Source organism: Geotrypetes seraphini, chromosome 5, assembly GCF_902459505.1.
Source record: "Geotrypetes seraphini chromosome 5, aGeoSer1.1, whole genome shotgun sequence".
NCBI lineage: Eukaryota > Metazoa > Chordata > Amphibia > Gymnophiona > Dermophiidae > Geotrypetes > Geotrypetes seraphini.
The window spans coordinates 105689687-105712147 of record NC_047088.1 but is presented as its reverse complement, the minus strand read 5'-3'; the positions used below and the strand labels follow the sequence as shown (position 1 = coordinate 105712147).

Sequence of the window (22461 nt, the reverse complement as noted above, 5' to 3'; positions counted from 1 at the left end):
AAAGAGAGAGAATGCAAATAAAAATAAGAAGAAAGGGGGGAGAGAGAAAAGGAGAGGAGAGAGCAGCGGAGCATTCAAGAGGTATTGGAATGGAGGAAAGATTTCAATAAATCCCATTTCAGTTGAAATTGTGTAAATCTGTTGGAAGACTTAGCCAAGTAAGCCTCAGTTCTATACGTGAGACATACAAGGTTCCACCATTGCGAATGAGAAGCTTTGGATAAGTCTTTCCAGCAGGTAAGCAGAACCTTTAAAGCCAAGGAAAGCAAAATATCAAACAGAAAATGGTCTGAGTCAGCAATTGTGGTAGAGAGAGCGAAAGATTTTAATAACAGCATTTGGTAAGTTAAAGGAATGTTAATGTGGAAGATGGAACAAATCGTGTCCCAAGTTGAGGCCTAAAAGGAGGTGATTGTGGAACAATTAAAAAGCAGATGTTTCAAGGTGCCTATTTCAGCTTGACAGGACCAGCACAGGTTAGAGTAGGAAGGATTGATTCTGTGTGATTTGATAGAGGGTCCAATGCGCTCTATGAAGGAAAAAAACCATATGTTGGAGATTCGATGCTGAGCGGGATGTATGAAAAGTGGTATGGAAGATATGAGTCCAAGACTCTTCAGGAATCGATGTTTCTAAGTCTAGTTCCCAAGAAGATTTTAAAGGGGTCAAGGAATCAGGGAGTAGCGTTTTAAGTAATTTATAGAAATGTGAGGCAGTATGTCCTGTAGACAAAAATTGATGGGAAAGCGAATAGAGGAAGGGAGCCGAATGGAAAGGAAGTGGATACAGGCCCGACTTATTGATCGAGGATCTTAGTTGGAGCCATCTGTAGAAGTGAGAAGGATTTAGGGAGAAAGTAGTCATTAGCTCATTGAAGGTGAGAAAGGACCCATTCGGATAACATAAGGAGCCTATATCCCATATGTGACAACTATACCAAGAGGGCCATGATATAGGTTTTTTATCAATTAAAAGGAGTTTGTTGAACCATATAGGGCAAAAGGCAGATTTATTCCAGGGAATATCAAGACGTGCATCAAGATCAGAAAGTACCTTGTGAGTGGTTGATATTAAGGGTTTTTTAGAGAGATTAGGAAAATTTTAGTGTCCATCAGTCTAAGAAGGGGAAAAGGGTTCAAAAGAGAAGTCTCTAGTCTTACCCAGTTAGGCATATCAGAAGGGGAGGAAGAGGAGAACCATTCCGCCCCTTGTCTTAGAATGAAGGCCTTGTGGTAGCAGTAGAGGTCAGGAAAGTTGACACCGCCCTGATGGGTAGGAGATTTCAGTTTGCGTAGGGAGATCCGATGGGGTTTGTTGTTCCATAAGAAGCGTAATAGTTTTGATTCCATTTGTTTGTAGAAAGCAGGAGGGAACAGGAGAGGAAACATGTTAAATAGATAGGTAACTTTGGAACTACCATCATTTTAAGAGTGTCTAGGCGGACCCACCAATTAAGATGAAGGGGCGACCACTTTGAAAGGGAGGCTGAAATATGATTAAGAAGATCTATGGAAATCAAATGCGCAGATGTACGAAGGTCCCTGTCGAATGAGAGTCCCAGATATTTGAGCCCTGTGGATACCCAGGTAAAAGGTTGAGAAGCAATAGTAAATGGAAGACATGAATCATTGAGAGGCATAAGTTCCGTTTTATCCCAGTTGATCTTATAACCAGAGAATATTGAGAAAGAGGAGATCAATTGTATGAGGGAGGTCAGAGAGGCTTCCGGGTCAGAAAGATATAGTAAAACATCGTCTGCATAAGCGGAAATTTTAAATTCAATATTGGCTATGGATACTCCTTTGATGTCAGGTGATTGTCTAATAGCTACTAAGAAAGGTTCCAGAGCCAAGTTGAATAGGAGTGGGGACATGGGGCAACCTTGACGAGTGCCTCTATGTAGTACAAATGGAGAGGAGGCTTCATCATTGACAATCAAACTGGCCGTAGGATTATTATAGAGTAATGAAATCATATGAATAAATTCAGGGGGTAAACCAAATTTAGCCAAAACAGCAAACAGATATTTCCACTCCACTCTATCGAACGCTTTTTCAGCGTCTAGAGAAACAAAAACAGCAGGACTAGCGGACGAAGAGGTGGAGTGGAGTATATGACACAAAAGTCTGGTATTATCAGCACCATAACGACCTTTCATAAAGCCCACCTGATCCCTATGGATCAGACAGGGCATAACCTTCTCTAGTCGGAAGACCAGTATTTTGGTAAAAATTTTATAGTCCAGATTCAATAGTGATATAGGACGGTAGTTCTTCACGAGCTGGGGATCTCTGTTCGGTTTCGGTAAAACAATAATGTTTGCTTCGAGGAAACGACGAATGCCTTTCGGGGATGACTGGAGACTCTGGAAGTAGGAGAGCAGATGGGGTTGTAAGAGTGAAGAAAATGATTTGAAGAATTCTGAAGTTAAACCATCGGGACCCGGTGCTTTGGCCGGAGGCAATGAAGAGATAACATGACAAATTTCTTCAGACGATATTGGTTTTTGCAATGAACTTTGTTGAGATTCAGAAAGAGATGGTAGGCATAAGGAATCAAGGAAGTCCGAGATGGAGTTGGTTTCCGATGAGGATTCAGAGGAATATAGGTCCTTGTAGAAGATGCGGAAGTCTTCTAGGATATCTTTAGTAGTAGTGTGAAGTTGTTTATTGGGCGATTTCAGATTTGTGATCCTTTGTTTAGATCTTCTACCTTTAAGATAGGTGGCTAGCAGGTGTCCTGCTTTGTTATGAGAAGCATAGTAGGTTGCTGAACGTCGAAAGATGGATGCAGAAGCAAGCGAGCTAAATATTTCGTTGTATTGAAATTTGAGGAGTTGCAACTGTTTATAAAGTGAAGGATCATGGCGGAGGTATAGTTGAGTCTCGTAGGTGTGAATGTCTGTTTCCAACTGGTGGAGTGAAGATTTGCGCTTCTTACGTTGGAAGGCAGAGTAGCTGATAATCTCACCCCGGAGCCAAGCTTTATAAGACTCCCAAATAGTAGTAAACTCAGAAACTGAGTCAAGGTTGTTGGAAAAAAAGGCTTGTGATTCCGTTTTGATGTGTGAAAGAAAATCTTCATCGTGAAGCAGAAAGTCTGGAGACATTCACCATTGCCTAGAGGAGGGGGACGAAGACCAGTCGAGAGAGCAAGAAACAGCAGTGTGATCTGATATCGTAATGTCATGTATACATGAGGAGGAAACAGTGTTCACAATGTCCTTTGAACCTAAAATATAGTCAATTCTGGAGAAGGTATGATGTGGAGATGAGTAGAAAGTGTAGTCTTTGGTGGTAGGATGAAAAATTCTCCAGATATCAGACCACCCGTAGGTATCCATAAGTTGGCGAACTGCAGAACGGGCCCCAAGCTTGGCCGGTCGGCAAGTGGAAGATCTGTCTATGAAGGGGTCAATGGGGAAATTAAAGTCCCCTGCGAATATGGTGTGGGATGTCAAGGACGAGGTGGAGACAGCTTGGAACGACTGGAAGAAGGAGGGATCATCCGAGTTGGGGGCGTAGATGTTGAAGAGATTTAATGGTCGACCTGCAATGGTGCCCTCAATATGGGACCATCTTCCGTTGGGATCAAATTGGTGTGAAGAGAGCTGGAAATTAAGTGACCTCTTCATTAAGGTGATGACTCCATTTTTCTTGCCTTGAGCTGGTGCAGCAAAGGAATGTTGGACCCAACCACCGGTTAGTTTCTGGGCTTCTTCTGAAGAAAGGTGGGTTTCCTGAAGCAGGCAAATATCAGCATCTAGATGTTTGAAGTAGTGTAAGATCTTTTTCCTTTTTATGGGGTTGTTTATGCCCTTAACATTGAGGGGAAACTAGATGAATTTTAACCATGTAGGAGAGACTTGAATGCTAAAGTCCAAATGGGGTTGCAGACAGCTGGACGGATCAAGAATGATGTAGAATCTGAATAGTTGCTCCTCAGAAACAAAATAAAAAGGAAGGGAAGGAGAAAATCAGGTGATCATGCCCAGAAAAAGCTGAGAAAACGTAACAAACAAAGCTCCATAAATGGGGGTCTCATGTTGACAAGAGGAGCTCAGCAGAAGACTCCACAGCCTGCCATTGTGATGTTAGCAAGAAGAAATGGGTGCAGCCCTTCCAAGTGGAGAAGAAAAGAGAATGTTGATTCAACAGCTCAGGTCATAGCGCCCACAGAGTCATCTAGGTAGCATTGTAAATCAGAAGGGTTATCAAAGTTTTTAGTCACATTTTGATACATCACCCGCATTCGGGCTGGATAAAATAAACCATACTGTGCTCCAATGTTTTTGAGTTGAGGGCGCATAGAAAGGAAAGCCTTCCTCTTCTGTGCAGTCGCTTTTGAGACATCCGGGACAAATAAAATCCGTTTGCCGTCAACTGTAAGAACTGCATGATTTGGATGGCTTGTGCATAGCGCAGAAGCTTCATAACTATGGGCCTTGGAGGTTTGGAGGGCGCAGGAGGGCCCGAGGGGACTCTGTGCGCCCTCTCAATTTCCAGGGGAGGCGAAAATTGAAGATTTAATTTCTTGGGAATAAAAGCATGTAAAAATGCCATTATGTCTGTCCCCTCCGCTAACTCGGGTAGGCCAATAAGACGGACATTGCTCCGTCGCATCCTATTGGAAATATCCTCCAGGTCATGTTGCAAGATGGAAATCTTGTGCAGATCGCGTTGGACCGAGAGGAACTGGGAATCATGTGCTGAGAGTCTTTCTTCGGCCAAATCGATGCGGGCGTTGTGCTGCTTTAACTGCAGCATAATGTTGCACATCTCTGTTTTAATATCAGCGGTCGCTGCAAGATTTTCTTGCATAAGTTCCCGGAGTACCTGGAGATCGCGTGAGATCGACGCGTCGCTTTCGGAAGCGTGGGAGGCTGCGGCCTTGGCGGGAGATGGCGGCTCTTGTTTGGAGCGCTTAGGCGCTGGATGCGGCGCGGCAGAGCTCGCGTTGGAGGCAGGGTCCAGCTTACTTTGTTTAGAGGACATTCCGGCGGCTGCAGGAGGTATGTGGAAGCTGAGCACGATTACGAAAGGGCAGCAAAAGATCTTTTATCGGCAGGGCTGTAGCGGAGGAAAAACGCTAAGCAGCCATCTTGTAGTCAGTCACGTGACACCCCCCCTACCCTTATATTTTGATAATTAAAACTAAACGATCATAATGAAACCACCTTCTGAACAAATCATGTAAAAGCACAGAACAATCCTTTTAAAAACATAGGGCTCCTTTTACTAAGTGCGCTAGGGCTTTAACGCGCGGAATAGCACACGCCACATTGCCGCACGTGCTAAACCTTAACGCCAGCATTGAGCTGGCATTAGTTCTAGAAGCGTGTTGTAGCGCGCGGTAAGTTCCTGCGTGCGCTAAAAAACGCTAGCGCACCTTAGTAAAAGGAGCCCATAGTGGTAGAGCTGCTGCCTCAGCACCCTGAGGTTGTGGGATCGATCCCAGCGCTGCTTCTTATGAGCCTGGGCAAGTCACTTAATTCTCTATTGCCCCAGGTACAAAATAAGTACCTGTATACTCATATGTAACCTGCTTTGAATGTGCAACCACAAAAAGACGGTATACAAGTCCTATCCCCTTCCCTCACCCCTTACAATGGTCACCAATAATGTAGGCAAACACATTGCACTGAAAGAACTAAGGAGAGACTCCATATTGATTAATTTTATTATAACAGTTACACTGCTATTTATTTTATTTCTTTAATTATTTATATTCTGCATATCCTACAATTCTATGCGGATTACAAATTATTCAGGTACTTGGGCATTTTTCCCGATCTGTCCCGGCAGGCTCACTGGGGCACTGGGAGATTAAGGGATTGTCACTAGTTCTATTCTGCTTCAGCTTCATTCCCTTCCAGATGATGATTTTGATGATGATGGATATTTATAGCCTGCTTTATCCCCCAAAATTTGTTTCAGAGCGTGTTAACAATGTAAGAGGAGGATACGTAGATCCCAAATTACAATAATAGCAATTACATTCAACAATGAGATTTCTACAATATCAGGACAAAAACTCTGTCAACAAGTTTTCAGCAATTTTTGAAAATACAAGTAGGATGAACATAATCTAATCTCCACAGGGACAATATTCCTATCCCTTCCCTGCTACTCCCTGTACAAGACAGGAGAGGATGGAACATGAGAGAAGGGGAAGGGCTTGTGTACGAAGTAGAGTAGTTCTGATCTTTCTCCTAGGACAAGCAGGATGAGTCAGCCACATATGGGTGTTGTCCCAACAGCTCCCAATTTGTGGATAAGCTCTCCAATAGATCAGAGATATATATATATATTTTTTTCTCTGAGTACGTGCAGTGCCCGGGCCCCACTGGGCATGCCCGAGCCCCACCCATTTCCCCCTGCTTCCCCCTAATCCCCATTCTTTAGTTTCCGCCCGTTCCCATCGGTTGGATTTTCTACAGCTCTCCATTACAACTTTTCTACTCATCAACTTGAAGATGCCTGAATCATCTAAAGAAACAACTGGGATGCAGGAGGAGGATGAACACACTGGATCCTCATGAATTGTGCGCCCACTGATTGGATCCGGCGCTCGAGGTTTCCGTGTTGCTTGCATTGTGCGCACATGTCACCACGTGCACGCAAGCTAAGGAAGAGGGCACTGAGAGACTTCATGAAGAGAAGTGAGGCCCGAGAATCTTCCTCCAGCAGCCATCCTCATCGGATTGCAGCAGCGGGGGATCCACAAGCTACAGCGGCAAGGAGCCTCCAGGATGCCCTGGCTCAGCTAATCCCCCCGCCTGCACTTGGCCCGGTAGAGAAATATCTCCCGGAGTCCCTGCATGTTGTCGCTTACAGCCAGCCTCTGCAGGGCAGCCGATAGGAGTCTCACCAGACCGAGAGATCTCTCCAGGAGCCCCTGCACGTTGCTGCTTACAGCCAGTCTCTGCAGGGCATGAAGAGAAGTGAGGCCCGAGAATCTTCCTCCAGCAGCCATCCTCATCGGAATGCAGCAGCGGGGGATCCACAAGCTACAGTGGCAAGGAGCCTCCAGGATGCCCTGGCTCAGCTAATCCCCCCGCCTGCACTTGGCCCGGTAGAGAAATATCTCCCGGAGTCCCTGCATGTTGCCGCTTTCAGCCAGCCTCTGCAGGGCAGTCGATAGGAGTCTCACCAGACTGAGAGATCTCTCCAGAAATCCATGCATGTTGCCACTACAGCCAGCCTCTGCAGGGAGCCGATCGGGGTTCAAAGGTAAGTCCTATCTGCTTGTTTTTGGGAAAACCTCTGATAATCTGTTGCAGCCCCGAGGGCTCTGCCCCACCCTCCTCCCAATCTGAATTTAAGGCGAAAGAATCTCCCATGCTTCTTTCCCTTGGAGGGGACTTGCAGACCTCTCCCCCCAGTAGGAGACATGCTGCCCCAGAGTTCAGCTTGTAAAGGACATGCTGAAAAAAAACCCAAAAAAACAACCAACTCGATGTTTCTTTCCCTCTTGGAGTCCTGCAGAGTCTGCAATTCACACCTCTACCACCCTGCCCCCCATCCCCCTCTCATGTTGGGAACCAGGAGTCTGCCTTTCTCAGCAGGGTGCTGATATCATCAGAGATGTGGCAGGTCAGACCATGCCTCTCCAAAGGTGGGGGTTTGAAACTCCTCAGTCTAAAAAGCTGTTTGCTCTTCATAAAACCTAGGCAGAGTGCTTTTCCAGCTAGCATGAGGGACTATGATACTGTTCATGATTTCTATAGAACTGAAAGGCATATGCAGCGCTGTACAGTTTATAATATACAATAGGCAGTACAGCAGGAGAAGCCCACTCAAGAGGCATTATCACTCCTCTTTCTCTGCCTCCAGGCACAGTGGGAAACGCAGCCAGGAGCACTGGCACAGATGAAGGGGTGCATCCTGCCCCCTCTCTGCAGGCTCTCCCCCCCTCTCAAGAAGGACAGAGAAGGGCGGTGGGGTACATGGAGCCACCCAACCAGTCAAGTGAAACAGCACATGAACCTGCGAACCACCAGGGGTGGGACCAGCAGCCACAGTTAATCTTCCTGCTGACTACTCCTCTCTCAGCGGGCTACACTCCCCACAATGCCCCCCTTTAGAGGGAGCCACGCACAATAACATGGCGCGGTCCAGCGGCATGCCATGCACCCAAGCAACAGAGGAACAAGCTACACACCAGCCTCCAGCCACGCCCCAAGTCACCACCCACAAAAATAAATAAATAAATAATTCACTATAAAAAAAAAAAAAAAAGAAAACCCACAAACGAGGACTCACCCCAAGTCCCTCCAGAAACTCACAGCCTTTCTCAAGATCCACATGGGTGGACAACAAGTACCCAAGACAGAGTACTACAAGGCCTGAACTACCAGTACCAGTACTTCACGCAGAGACAAGATTTGGCTGACTCCCTCCTCAGGGCAACCAACATCAAGGAGACTGGGATTGAAGTACTAGATCTTTCCAGCCCAGGGATTCGACAACCCGCAGCAGCCATACATGGACATTGCGGTAGCTTAAGAGAAACAGGGCAGCACGACACCCCCCTCCAACCCCCGTCAGGGAAGGACCTGAAAAACCCTGGTTTCCACGGGGAAAAAGACCTTCGAGGGCGCAATGCTGAGCGCACGAATTGCTGCGCTCCAGTTCCAGATGCGGCTTTATCAGGAGGCCAGTGAGAGGAAATAAATAAATAAAATAAAATAGGGACTCCAGCTCACTACTGAGCCAGTCCACACTGGCAGCAGTCTTGCCCCAGCGCTCGCAACAGTAACATAACTGCTACGCAAACAAGCACCGCCCGAGGGGCAGGGGCATCCAAGGGCAGCCCTCTCCCCAAGGCAAAAACAGAACCTTGACCACCCTCCAGCCCAGCAGGATCAGATTGTCTGCGAAAGCTTGGTCCAGGATCACCAACCAGTGGGCCCTCAGCATCATCAAGCAGGGATTCTGAATTCGTCTCCACTCCCGCCCCCCCCCCCTCCGAGTGGGCGGGGCACCCTCCATCCGACGACCCAATTTTCCTGCAGCAAGGAGAGGACCTGCTTCGGCAGAATCAATAGAGGCGGTGACGAACAGAGGAGATCACCAAGGGGTTTCTACTCCAGGAAGCCCCGTGTCACCATGGACAAGGACAACGCTCGTTCCTGGATCTCTGCAAGCTCAACAGGTGCATACACAAGGTCCAGATGCACTCTCTGGGTACAGTTTTGGCCCTATTACAGCCCGAGTATTGGCTAGTATCCCATGCACCCAGCCCACAGGAGGCATCGTTGCTTCTATAGCCAAGACAGACGCCTCCAGTACAAGGTCCTGCCCCTTGGACTCTCAACGGCTCCAAGAGCGTTCACAAAGTGCGTGGCAGTGGCACATCCTCGCCTTCAAGAGGTGCGCGTCCTATCTTTTCTTGACAGCTGGCAGCCCCGTCAACCACCATAACCCTCCTCCAAGAACTGGGGTTCCTCATCAACTACATGAAATCCCACCTGATACCCACCCAGGGGATATCGTTCATCTGGGCAGTCATCGACACCATGCAGACCAAGGCCGTCCTACGGGACTACCAGATCAACGCCATGACATCCCTGGCCCAGTGCATCCCTGCCAGCAGCTCATCGTCAGCACGCTCCGGTCTTTGTTGTGAGCACACCAGACTACTCATGAGATCCCTGAAAGGGCACCTCAGACGTCACTGGGACCAGTGTACCCAACCTCTGACCACCCACCTATTGGAGCTCAGGGCCATAGGGAATGCCCTCGAAACCTTCAAACAGGCAGGGCAGTACTCACCCAAACAGAAAACCAGGTGGCCTTGCACTATATCAACAAACAGGGAGGGACAGGGTCAACCTCGCTCTGCAAGGAAGCTTGCCATATGTGGGAGTTCTCCAACTCCATTCAATGCCCCATCCAGGCAACTTACCTCCCGTGGGAGCAGAACGACCTGGCAGAAAGACTCAGCCACCAGCTGGATCCCGATGAGTGGTGTCTCAACCCAGCGGCGATGAAGAAGATCTTCAGCACCGGGGCACACCGAGCATCGACCTGTTTGCAACCGAACCGAACTCAAAATACTCGACCTTCTGCACAAAGAGATCAACCCATCGCCTTCTCAGCCCCGACGGCCTGTCTGTGAGTTGGAACCACGGACTCTTATATGCCTACCCGCCTCACCCTAAGTCCTGCAGAAGATTCTTCAGGACAGAGCAATGGTGATCATGATTGCCCTGTTCGAGCCCCTGCAACCATGGTTCCCGTTCTGGCAAGGGATAACGGTTCACCCACCTCTCCCCCCTCCCGATCAGTGCAGTTCTCATTACACAACGCGGGAACCTTACCCTCCACCACGACCTGCGTTCCTTAGCCCTGACCGCATGGATGATGAGAGGATGAACCTACCACAAGACGTGGAGCACACACTTATGGCAGCCAGAAAACCTTCAACCAGAAAACGCTATGGGTTGAAAGGGAGAAGGTTCCGCTACCAGTGCACAGACACGCAGCGAGACCCCTACAACTGCCCCATACCGGACATCCTGCAGTACATACTGAGCTTATCTCAGGGGGACCTAAAACCCACTTCCATCAAGGTCCACCTAAGTGCAATCGCGGCATACCACGCTGGCCTAGACAACAAACCAGTGTCGAGGCATCCAGGAATCACAAAATTTCATGAAGGGACTGTCCAATCTGCACCCACCGGTCAGACCACCACCGCCAGGATGGGACCTCAACTTGGTGCCGCATCAGCTCACCTCGACCCCTTCAAAACTTTGGGGGAGGCAGATCCCGTATTCCTGGCCGGGAAAACCCTGACCATCGTGTCGGCCGACACACTCCCCCATGAGAACAGGGTGGTACCCAGAACCCACCCCCGATTCTTGCCGAAGGTGGCTTCAGCGTGCCTCCCGGCACTCTACATCTCCCCACAGGGAGGCACACTGCCACCTCAGCAACACCTCCTGGACTGTGTGCGGGCCCTGACTATGCAGCAGATTAGACAAGCCTCAATTGTTCGTCTCCTACGACCAAAACAGACCAGGACTTCCGGCCACCAAACGCAGGCGCTCGCGCTGGATATAAGAGTGCATCCCCTTCACCTATAGAAAAGCGCAGCATCAACCGCAGGTGGGAGCCAACGCCCACCAGCGCAGAACCATAGCCAACACAACGGCTCATCTGCACCACACACCAATAGGGGACATCTGCAATGCAGCCACTTGGTCCTCCATGTACACCTTCACCAAGCACTACTGCCTCGACATAGCATTCCAAGCTCCAAATGCATTCAGCCGAGCAGTCTTGGAAGTGGCCTTTCCCTCCCGGGAGGGACAGCAACCACTAGCACAGCCTTGACAAACACTGATCAAGTAGGGTGTTATAAATATCGACAAATACTGATCAAGTAGGGTGTTATAGATATTGATTAAGTAGGTCTTCCAGCACTCCTGCCTAGACTGAATGTGGAATAGGCAAGTATGAATTCTCACATGCAAGTACAAATTGTCACTGTTGACCAGTTGGTTTCTCACTGTTCATTGATTGTCATTGACCAGTTTCACTGTTCTGTGAGTTAAGTAGGTCTTCCAGCACTCCTGTCTAGACTGAATGTGGAATAGGCAAGTATGAATTCTCACATGCAAGTACGAATTGTCACTTTGACCAGTTGGTTTTCTCACTGTTCATTGATTGACATTGACCGTTTCGCTGTTCTGTGAGTTAAGTAGGTCTTCCAGCACTCCTGTCTAGACTGAATGTGGAATAGGCAAGTATGAATTCTCACATGCAAGTACGAATGGTCATGTTGACCAGTTGGTTTCTCACTGTTCATTGATTGTCATTGACCAGTTTACTGTTCTGTGAGTATTATTGCTCAGTTAACACAGCACTATATCTAAAACCTTGTTTCCACAACTTCACCTGCTTTGCCTGATTACCCTGCCCGGCTCGGCCTCCACAGCCAGGCGAGGGATGCACAAAGCACTAAGGCGCAGGTCCAGTCGGTACATCCCTCGGCTAGGGAGTCACCCATATGTGGCTGACTCATCCTGCTTGTCCTAGGAGAAAGTGTAGTTACTTACCTGTAACGTAGGTTCTCCGTGGACAGCAGGATAGTCAGCCACACAATCCACCCGCCTCCCCATACGGCCAACCCGGCCTCAGCTAGGAACATCCTGGGGATTAGAGGGAAGCAGGGGGAAATGGGTGGGGCTCGGGCATGCCCAGTGGGGCCCGGGCACTGCACGTGCTCAGAGAAAAAAATAAAAAATAATAATAATATCTCTGAGCTATTGGAGAGCTTATCCGCAAATTGGGAGCTGTTGGGACAACACCCATATGTGGCTGACTATCCTGCTGTCCACAGAGAACCTACGTTACAGGTAAGTAACTACACTTTCTGCTCCAAGTTCAACCCTTCCCTTCTGTTCCTGAATGGCATGAGAGGGAAACCTTGAGTGAGGAAGCAGAACAGTTTGTGTTTTGCTCTGTTTCATCTACTATAGTCTCCCCCCTTCTCCTTCCTGTTCCCTATATGACTGGATACTTAAGAGAAATGATGAGGGAAGCTTTTGATAGGGAGCACACAGCTCTTTCCTCTGTGCTATCTGTTCAAGCCTCCTTCCCCTTCTGTTTTCTGTGCACTGTCCAGGAGGGAAGGAGCTGAAAAAGGAAGCAGAAGATGGTTCTCTGCTGAGTGAGAGTCAGCACAGCTGGAGGGCATTAAATCTTTGCAGATTCAGACCTGCACAGCTCCCTAGGTTCCTGTTTTCTCCTTTCCCCTCTCATACTCTCTTTCAGATGAGTCTGGGGTCCTGGGATCACAGAGAATTTCACACTCCGTTCCACCCCCCTGCATCCTGGCCCTCTCCTTCTCTGCACTCTGTTTGAAGCAATTAACAGTACCACACTTTTTTGATCCCTGAGATTTGAGGTAGAGAATGACACAGTGCCAGAATTCATCACCGTTCCCGTCCCCACGGATAACCGCGGGAAACCATCTTCATGTCATTCTTTAAGGAGAGAGGGAAGAATCAGAGTACGAATGGCCTCAACCACTGACCCTCAAGTTTTGCTGTGAAGAATACTGGTGTAGGACTGAGGTTGAAAAAGACACTAGAAAATGGCATGGGATTATTTCCTGCGGTTATCCGCGGGGACGGGGACGGTGATGAATTTTGCCACCGTGTCATTCTCTAACTTGAGGTACTAGCCAAGTGAATTATTACACCATATGCCCAGACTTATGAATGTCCTGCTCCAACCTACCTTCCTACAATGAGAAGCTCCCGATCTCCAGCCCGAGGTCTGAATCGTGTCCAGACATCAATGGTGAAAATAGTGCTGCTGCTGTTAAAGATGGAGGCCAAAGAGCTCATTAATGCAGCCAGCATGACAGCTAACATCAACCCTCGAAGACCTGCAATAAGAGAATAAAAATAAACAAAATAGATGAAGATAGGAAAATAGAAATATGGATTGAAAATTAGAGAGAGATTGCAAAGGCTAGAAAAGACAAAGATATAAAAAAGTAGTGCCAGAAGTGAAGAGAATTAAAAAGCAACAGGAAAGACAAAGGGCATTTGAAACAAGAGCTAAAAGTAGGAGAATTAGAAAAGCTGGAAGAAAAAAAGCAGATAAGAAAAGAAGCAAAGTTAAAAAAATATAATGAATAGAAAAAATTAAAACAGAAGACAGGTCGAGAAAAACAGGAGAAACAAAAGATATAGGACCCAAATGCACAGCCCACAGGAATTGAGTGGGCTGTGTCGCTATTATCGCTTTATGAAAGGGGCCCATAGAGAAGTAAAGGAAAGACAAGAAAAAAGATATACAAGGGGGTGCTGAAAAGTTCCCAGCCCAACCAAGAAGGGAATGATGAAGAGCCATGAAACTTACAAGCTATTCCACATATTCACCCCTAAGTTCCAACACACTTGGCACATCATGTTTGAAGTTTCTGTAACCCCTTCTAAAAAATACTCTAATGTCTGGTCACTGAAATACTGCTCTGCTGCTGCAATCACCTCCAAATCACTTGAAAATTGTTGCCCTTTCAAACTCTTTATTGATTTTCCAAACTGCAATAGTGCAATACAGAAATATATCATATATAATAAGTCAATATAAGCACATTTAACTTTCAAATACATATAATCAACCATTTTCTCCCCCCCCACCCATGTAATGATAATTTAATAAAACACAGAAGCATAGATTTTCCCAATAACCTTACCCTATTCAATTAGTCGTATCCTTCCATCCTCCCACCCATCCCAACTATAAATATTTAAAGATCAAATTATGACAGAAATAACCCCCCCTTTCCTGGATGTGTACCAAAATAAACAAAAACTGACACACAATCAAAAACCTATTATAATGAGGTAACATAAGATGTCAATGGGCCCCATACTAATTTAAATATATTACCATGCCCCAAACTATCAGCGTTCATCCTTTCAAATCTATAACTGGAACAAAGATTTGCTCACCAGAAAGGAAAATTTAAACGAGCATAGTTCTTCCAATTTCGGGTTATCATCTGGATGGCTATCCCAGTCATTATAAGGAAAAGACGGCCTTTATATTGATCCAAATGACCTCCACATACATTAGTGGAATTGATGATTCCAAAATGTTATTAATCCTACCCCTTATTGAACTCTTTTTAAGGTTTGGAAATAAAATAATCAGACGGAGCAAGATCTGGTGAGTAAGGTGGATGGGTATATGCACTGAAACCCCAACTGCGTCAAAATATCCATCATTTTGCCAGCCTTGTGAACAGGTGCATTGGCTTGCACAAAGAGAACTTTCCGCAGCGTCCTCTCCTTTTTTCTTTCAATGCCTCCCTTAATCAGCACAACAAGTTACAGTAGTATTCTGTATTAACTGTTTGAAAGACAGTCATTTCAACACCTTCCTGATCCCAAAACACTGTGGCCATAACCTTTCTTGCTGACTATTGGGTCTTGAATTTCCTTGGCCTTGGAGAATCTGAGTGCCGCCATTGCATGGACTGTTGTTTTATCTCAGGATCAGAGTGATGTGTCATCAATAGTAACTAGTTATTCCAAAAAGTTGAAACCAGCTTGCTGAAAATGCTGCACAATCAACTTGGAAGTGTCCACTCAATGTCGTTTCTCATCAGCATTCAAACATTTGGACACCCACTTGGTTAACAGCTTCTACATACCCAGCTGCTCGTTCCCTGCCAACACATTCCCTGGATTTCTGTAGTGTCTCAGCAATTGTTTTAGCTGATATTCGCTGATTTGCCAAAATCAAGTCATGGACATGGTCAAAATTTCAGGAGTTGACACCATTTGAGGCCTCCCAGACTTTTCTTCATCTTCAGTCTCGAAATCTTCACAATGAAAGTTTCCACACCACTTCACTGTGGAGTATGAAGGGCATTTGTCACTCAGGCCAGGATTATTAAAAAACGCATTAAAAATGAACAGTCTGCTAACGCAGCCGTTTTGATAGTGAATTGAAAAAAGAGAGACATTTTTAAAAAATCACACATACAGATGAGGTAAGCAGACAGCAGTGAAGATTCGCTAAATTTGCATGTGTCCATCGTTGAGGCACATGCGCAGAAAAAATGCATTAACCCCCCCTCAAAAAAAACCACAACAGTGGGAAAGATGCCCACTCTCCCCACTGCCAAGACACCTGCCGCCGCTCAGCCACGCTCAGCCTGCACCAGGCCTTTCCCTCTGACCCAGCCCATCCCTTTCTGATGTAACTTTGCATATATCATAACTCTGCCTGGATTGTTATCTATTGTTATTTTTCTACCTTTCTGAAAGAATAAAAAGGAAAGAAAAATATAAATGGAGATACTTGTAGAGAAGAGAAATAAGAGAAAAAGCAAAATAGTGAAAAATAAAAGAAAACATGACAAAGGGGGATGAGAAGACAATACTTATTATTGGAGGTATGTCAGTGACTGGTATTCTTACCATCTGGCATTAATGTAACTACCAGTTTGGGGTAAGCGATGTTGGAGCATCCCACCTCAGTCCCACAGATTCGTTTACACTCAGAAGGCACCACACATGCAATCTCATCTGCAAATACACAAGAAATAATGCGTTATACAAGCCTTCTGGACAAAAGACCCTACCCAATAGTTACTATTATTGCACCTGGTTTTATAACAGGATGGTTACCCGATTGAATTTCTTATGTGCTGCCTGCTTGCTCAAAAGCTATTAAAGCGGTGTATATTCATGTACAGTAGATATGTTTTTGTCCCTGGAGGACACAATTTGCATTTGCACTGAGGTTATATGGTGGGTTATATGACTTGTCCAAGTTTACAAAAAGCTGCAGTAGGCTATTCATCTATAATAAAGGCATAGGGACACCTATGTACCTTTATAAAATAGGCATCTAGAACCAGCTCCAATAGTGTGGTAGATTTTAAGGATTTCTTCTCAAGATAAATTTGGGTATGTTATCATCTTCATTGATATATTTTTATCTTACTTGAAATGTTTATTGAGCAATGATAGTCTCTATCTCATTTATTTATTGAATAGAGTTCTAGTGAGCTCAATTTTTTTTATATACATTTAGAATGTTTTAAAATTTTTGTTTTTGTTGCAGGTGCTAGCCTTTTTTGGTTGGCCAATTTATTGAATATGAAAATTGAAACATTGAGACAGAAAGCATAAAATATTTTTGACTATGGGACTCATTTTCAAAAAAGATAGATGTTGAAAAGACAGCATAAACCAACACATGGACGTCTTATAGTCAAAACGTCCATGTAGGCATTCTCAATACAGACTTTCTAGACTTCTTTCTGGTTGTTTTGTGTCCAGTGCGTCCAAATCTTAAGGGAGTGTGTGTTAGAGGCATGTTTTGGATGGGCTTAGGATTTGGACGCTCATCAGGCATAATAAAACGTTTAACAAAAGTTCCTGGGCTTTTTTTTTTTTTTTTTTAAGATATTTGGAGCTAGACATTTTAAAAGTGTCTAAATGCTAAAAATGTGCCCAAACTGACCAGATGATCACTGGAGGGATTAAGGCATGATCTCCCCTTACTCTCCCAGTGGTCACCGACCCCCTTCCTACACCCAAAGATGTTAAAAAACAGTATATCCTAGCCTGTATTACAGCTGTTCTTGTGGTATACAGGTGGGATGTTTTGGATGGGTTTTGGAGGGCTCACCTTCATAAGAACTTAAGACTAGCCTTACTGGGTCAGACCAATGGTCCATCAAGCCCAGTAACCTGTTCTCATGGTGGCCAATCCAGGTCACTAGTACCTGGCCAAAACCTAAGGTGTAGCAATATTCCATGCTACCAATATAGGGCAAGCAGTGGCTTCCACCATGTCTTTCTCAATAACGGATTATGGACTTTTCCTCCAGGAACTTGTCCAAACCTTTCTTAAAACCAGTTATGCTATCCGTTGTTACCACAACCTCTGGCAATGCGTTCTAGAGTTTAACCTCTTCTCTGAGTGAAAATTTTTTTCCTCCTATTGGTTTTAAAAGTATTTCCCTGTAACTTCATCGAGTGTCCCCTAGTCTTTGTAATTTTTGACAGAGTGAAAAAACGATCCAATTGTACCCGTTCTACTCCACTCAGGATTTTGTAGACTTCAATCATATCTCTCCTCAGCCGTCTCTTTTCCAAGCTGAAGAGCCCTAACTGTTTTAGTCTTTCCTCATACGAGAGGAGTTCCATCCCCTTTACCATCCCTTTCTTTATCCCCCTTGTACCCATTTTTGTTTGTATGTTGGTTGTATTTTTGGTTTTGTTTATTGCCTCCCTTATGTCTTTTTAATTTTTGTTTTTAATATATTATTATTGTAAATCGCTTAGACTAACTGTGGTTGTATTTGCAGTATATCAAATAAATTGAAAAATTGAAACATACATACTGTTTCTAGTGACATGTGTGACAGCCACTGCAGTACCCCCTAGAATGCCCCTCTGATGTGCTCAGCTCTCTATGAACAGAGAATGTTGGCTGCTTCAAGGTCTGAAAAACTTTATTTTGTGCGCCCAATGCCACTTCCATGCCAACAGTTACATTACGCACTGTAAAGCTCCTCAGGTGTGATTCTGGTGCCATTTTTCTAGGCGCCTAGAGGCGCCTTGAAATTTGTTTTAAAAGTGACTTTAAATGGCATTTTGCACGCTGTTTGTAGAATATGGGCCTTTCTTTCTAGAGGAGAATAAATCTACAGACTTTAATGGACAGTATCGCTAACCACAATTCTCCCAAGGAACGTAACCTCTTGTTGATTTGCATACAGTAATCAAATCTGTCAAATAACTAGGACATAACCCATATAAAATCTTAAAAATAAAAATCAAACTTTTAAAATCTATTCTTGCTGCAATTGGCAGCTTGTGTAGTTGTCGTAACAATGGAGTAGCATAATCATATCTAGTTCCTCCTAAAACTAATTTAGCTGCAGTATTTTGCATAATCTGCAGTCATTTCATAAAGTTATTATTATTATTATTATTTCATCTGTTTAGCAGGAATACCTAGCAAGCAAATATTACAATAATCTATTGAAGTAAGTACAAGAGACTGAACAATAACCTGTAAATAATTTCTCTCTAAGAAATGTTTCATTCTATACAATATAAATTCAAAATCCCCATCCTAAAAGGTAGATTAAAACCTGAAAAGATATATTTTCAAAGATCTTTGAAACTTCATATAGGAGGGCAATACAATTTATATACAAATAATGATAATCAACCAAGCACTTATAATCAATCAGTATCTATACAAAAGATAAAAATTCCCTCCCCCATCCTTCATTACCATCATTACCAAAACAAAAGATATACCCCCCTTCCCGCTTCCACCCCCCCTGGATGTGTGGGTGAAAAATAACGGAAAATAAAGATAAAGGACAACTATAGCAAATCTACAAAAGACGTCAATGGACCCCAAACTAATTTGAATATCTTAATTATGCCCCAGCATGTCAGCATTCATTTTCTCATATTTATAAATTAAACATAAGCTCGCCCACCAAAAAGGAAAACTAAGGTGATCCCAATTCTTCCAATTGCAAGTAATCATTTTCATGGCTATCCCTCTTTAAGTGCACCTTATGAGCAGAAGGAAACAGGAGTAGTAATTCTTTTGAAAAATGACTGCCCATTAACAATTCTAAAATAGGTAAATATGAAGGAGCCATCCTATGAATTATCTGAAAAACAATGGTGCATATTTTAAACTTACATCGAGCATTAATAGGTAACCAATGAAGTCTAGTTTAAAAAAAGGGGCATTTAGATATTAGAATAGCTATCTGAGAGTTTTAAAAACTTGATTATTTGAACTTTATTTGCTTTAGTAAAGGTCAGGTTATACCAAAATGTTTTTTTTATGGGTCTGAATATTATGAATAGATCAAATGTATATTTTCCCAGATATTCCTGACTTCTTATGTGATCTGCATAGAATTTACAAGCTATTTGCAGAATTAAAGCATTGTATTAGATTATATATTAGGTATACCTTTATATAAGATGCGACTGATCATGCCTGGCATTACCATGAGAAACATGGGCAGAAACTTGAGGTAACCACAAAGGATGCATCCAGCCTTCACATGGGTCACATTCTTGCCGGCCAGGCACCGCTGGACAATTACCTGAGAACATCCAGAGAGAAGAGCAATTGAGAGGGCAAGGAGGAGGTGATGGAAGGAAAGGATGCAAGAGTAAGTGATTAGCATATGACTTGAGCGGAAAGATGTGTGTACAAGGAACCTAAAGAAAGAGGAAATGGAGAAGAAGTGGGGTCCATATCAATGCTCTCTCTAAGGAGTGGCTGGGAGCATGCAAATGATTTTTGTGTGAGCAACAACTAAAAACTAACAATTGTTGATCCCAGTATTAGGAATGCATTTCTATGTATAGCACACAATCCATCACACATGTGGTAATTAATTTGTATAGTTTAATTTTGTTTGAAAGTCAGGTCAGGTCAGTATTTTTGTATGTATGTAAAATGTATGAGCGATTACTCATACACTCCACTTAGAGGGAACATAGGTCCACCATATCCCATCACCACTCTGACTGATACTTGTAGAAAAGTATCCATATAGTTTACAGACATATGCCATCATTACATTAGAATCAGGAGAATGGGATCCATACTTGTCACTACCTCACAACCAGGATAAGGTGAACCATATCTAGTTGCATGTCCAGTAGTGCAAGATGGTGTTCTGTTCCTGGTCACTGCTCCAGTAGCAAGCAAAGGAATTCCCTACCAGTCAGGATGATGGCGTTGCCTAGTGGTTAGAGCTATAGCCTCAACACCTTGAGGTTGTAGGTTCAAATCCCATGCTGCTCCTTGTGACCCTGGGCAAGTCACTCAATCCTCCATTACCCCAGATGCATTAGATACACCAGGATAGATAGGAAAAATGCTTGCGTACCTGATTGTAAACTGCTTAGATAACTTTGATAGGCAGAATATAAATACCTAAATAAATAGATAGAGGTTCCACATGTAGTCACAATCCTAGTATTAGGAAAAGGGGTTCCATACCTGGTCACTACACCAATACCAGCAGGATACAAGGGTCAGGCCAATGAGCAGGGCAGGCCAGGGCAGATCACCAATCAGAGGATCTCGGAACATGTTGAAAGAATCAGATCGAGGTTTGTAACATGCCTCGGATATATTATACAAATGTGGCTCTGGTGAGATGTGCATTCTGGGGATGGCATTCATGTATTTCTCAAAAAGACCGTTGTAGCCTCCAATTTCATTAAATGCTGCAGATCCAGACAGAAATTATTAACACGAATAATAGCTGTCCTCAAAATCATTACACCTACATCATTCTGTACAGTTTCTCCTGCTGGGAGAGGCTAGGCTTGCAAGAGCTATAAGTGCCATCGTTAGGGTGTTGTTTTTTTTTTTTTTTTTTTTTTTTTTTGGGGGGGGGGGTTTGTAGTCATTAACATTTAAAGAAAATATAAATGGAGAGATGCAGGATACTTACCATACCCCATGAGTACAAAGGCACCAGCAATGATGACAAAAGTTTGCACAGTGTCAGTATACATCAAGGCAGCTAGGCCTCCTATGGAACATAATGAGGAGCTGCGTGTTAGAAGCACTCAGCATTCTAGTAGCATTGTAGATGCATAATGTATGTTTTGTGTGACTATATCTTGTATGTCTATGTGTTCTTTGCCTGTGCTTGTACACATTTGTAGATTAAAAAAAAGAAGTGGAATTGTGGAGCCAGTAAAAAGGGGCGGGACATCAACAACAGAAAACGAGGGATTCAATTAAGATGTGACTTTTCTCTGCTGTTCTAGGGTTACTCCATCCTCTCCAACTCCCTGCAGACTTCATGAAAGAGAGAAACTGGAGCAGGAATTAATCTACTTATATACATCTGTGCTTATAATTAAGTCTGTGGCTGTGTCTACTGTATATGTACTCAATAGATCTTGACTCAGATGGAAGGATTGGACAGAGTTCCGGTCAAAAGGTGGGAACAAGCCAAATTGACTCTCTAATGATCCCTAGGCAAATACGTAGTTCATTCACCTGGATTTTTCTCACACTTGTTTTTTTAGCAGTAGCTCAAGGTGTTTCATTCAAGTTTATTTGAAATACTGCCTATAAAGTAATATAATTAAATGGCACACAATAAAATAATATAAGGGGAAACAGGAAATTATATTAGAAGGCCTAGATTAAAATTTATTATAGAATAATCTAAACAGAGTGAAATATGATGCTTAATTCTTATCTAATGTTACAATCCACCTTCAGGTGTTAAGTCTTTAATCCTGAAAATACCAAATACAGTAAAACGTTGGATTGCAAGTAACTTAGTTTGCAAGACAAGCAAAACATTTTATTCAATTTAAACTTGATATACAACCAATGTCTTGCAATACAAGTGCATACAGTATACACACATCACAACTGAGTGTCGTGACTGTTCTAAACAAGCAAAGTCTTGCAATACGAGTACATACAGTATACACGCATCACATCATCACAATTGAGCCGATGGTTCATCTCTCTTAAATGCTCTGGGAGAGTAGTGACTGTTCTAAATGAACAAGGTCTTGCAATACAAGTGTGTATAGTATTATGTATTAAAGTTTTTGGGTTGTGGAATGAATTGTCTTGAGTTTCCATTATTTCCTATGGGGAAATTCGCTTTGATATATGAGTGTTTTGGATTACAAGCATGCTTCTGGAACGAATTATGCTCACAAACTAAGGTTTTACTGTAATACTATACTGTAATTATACAGGAGCTGTTCCACCTTCATTCTCCAAGCATTTTAGGGAGAGAAAACTAACTAAATGAGAAAGATCTACAAAGACATATTTTAAAGAGCGATATCTAATAATACACTTGCAGGGGTAACGTAAAAAAAAAATCCCCCCTAATTGGGTTACCCCTGGTTTCAAAATTAGAAACTCTCATCTC

At 43.9% G+C, this 22461-nt stretch overlaps 1 protein-coding gene across 4 annotated transcripts in view; it reads right to left on the bottom strand.

Annotated features, from left to right (window-relative positions):
• Positions 1-22461, bottom strand: part of SLC5A2 (solute carrier family 5 member 2) — a 103830-nt gene that overhangs the window by 7858 nt on the left and 73511 nt on the right. For all 4 annotated transcript variants that reach the window (XR_004539592.1, XM_033945966.1, XM_033945967.1 and 1 more), the window contains 5 exons: positions 21004-21084; positions 20544-20773; positions 19500-19635; positions 15956-16063; positions 13254-13404 (listed from right to left, as the gene is read on the bottom strand). Coding sequence is in view for 3 of the 4 variants with exons in the window: in XM_033945966.1 (XP_033801857.1) it covers positions 13254-13404; positions 15956-16063; positions 19500-19635; positions 20544-20773; positions 21004-21084 (706 nt within the window). In the remaining variant the exon portion in view is untranslated. The remainder of the gene's footprint in view (positions 1-13253; positions 13405-15955; positions 16064-19499; positions 19636-20543; positions 20774-21003; positions 21085-22461) is intronic.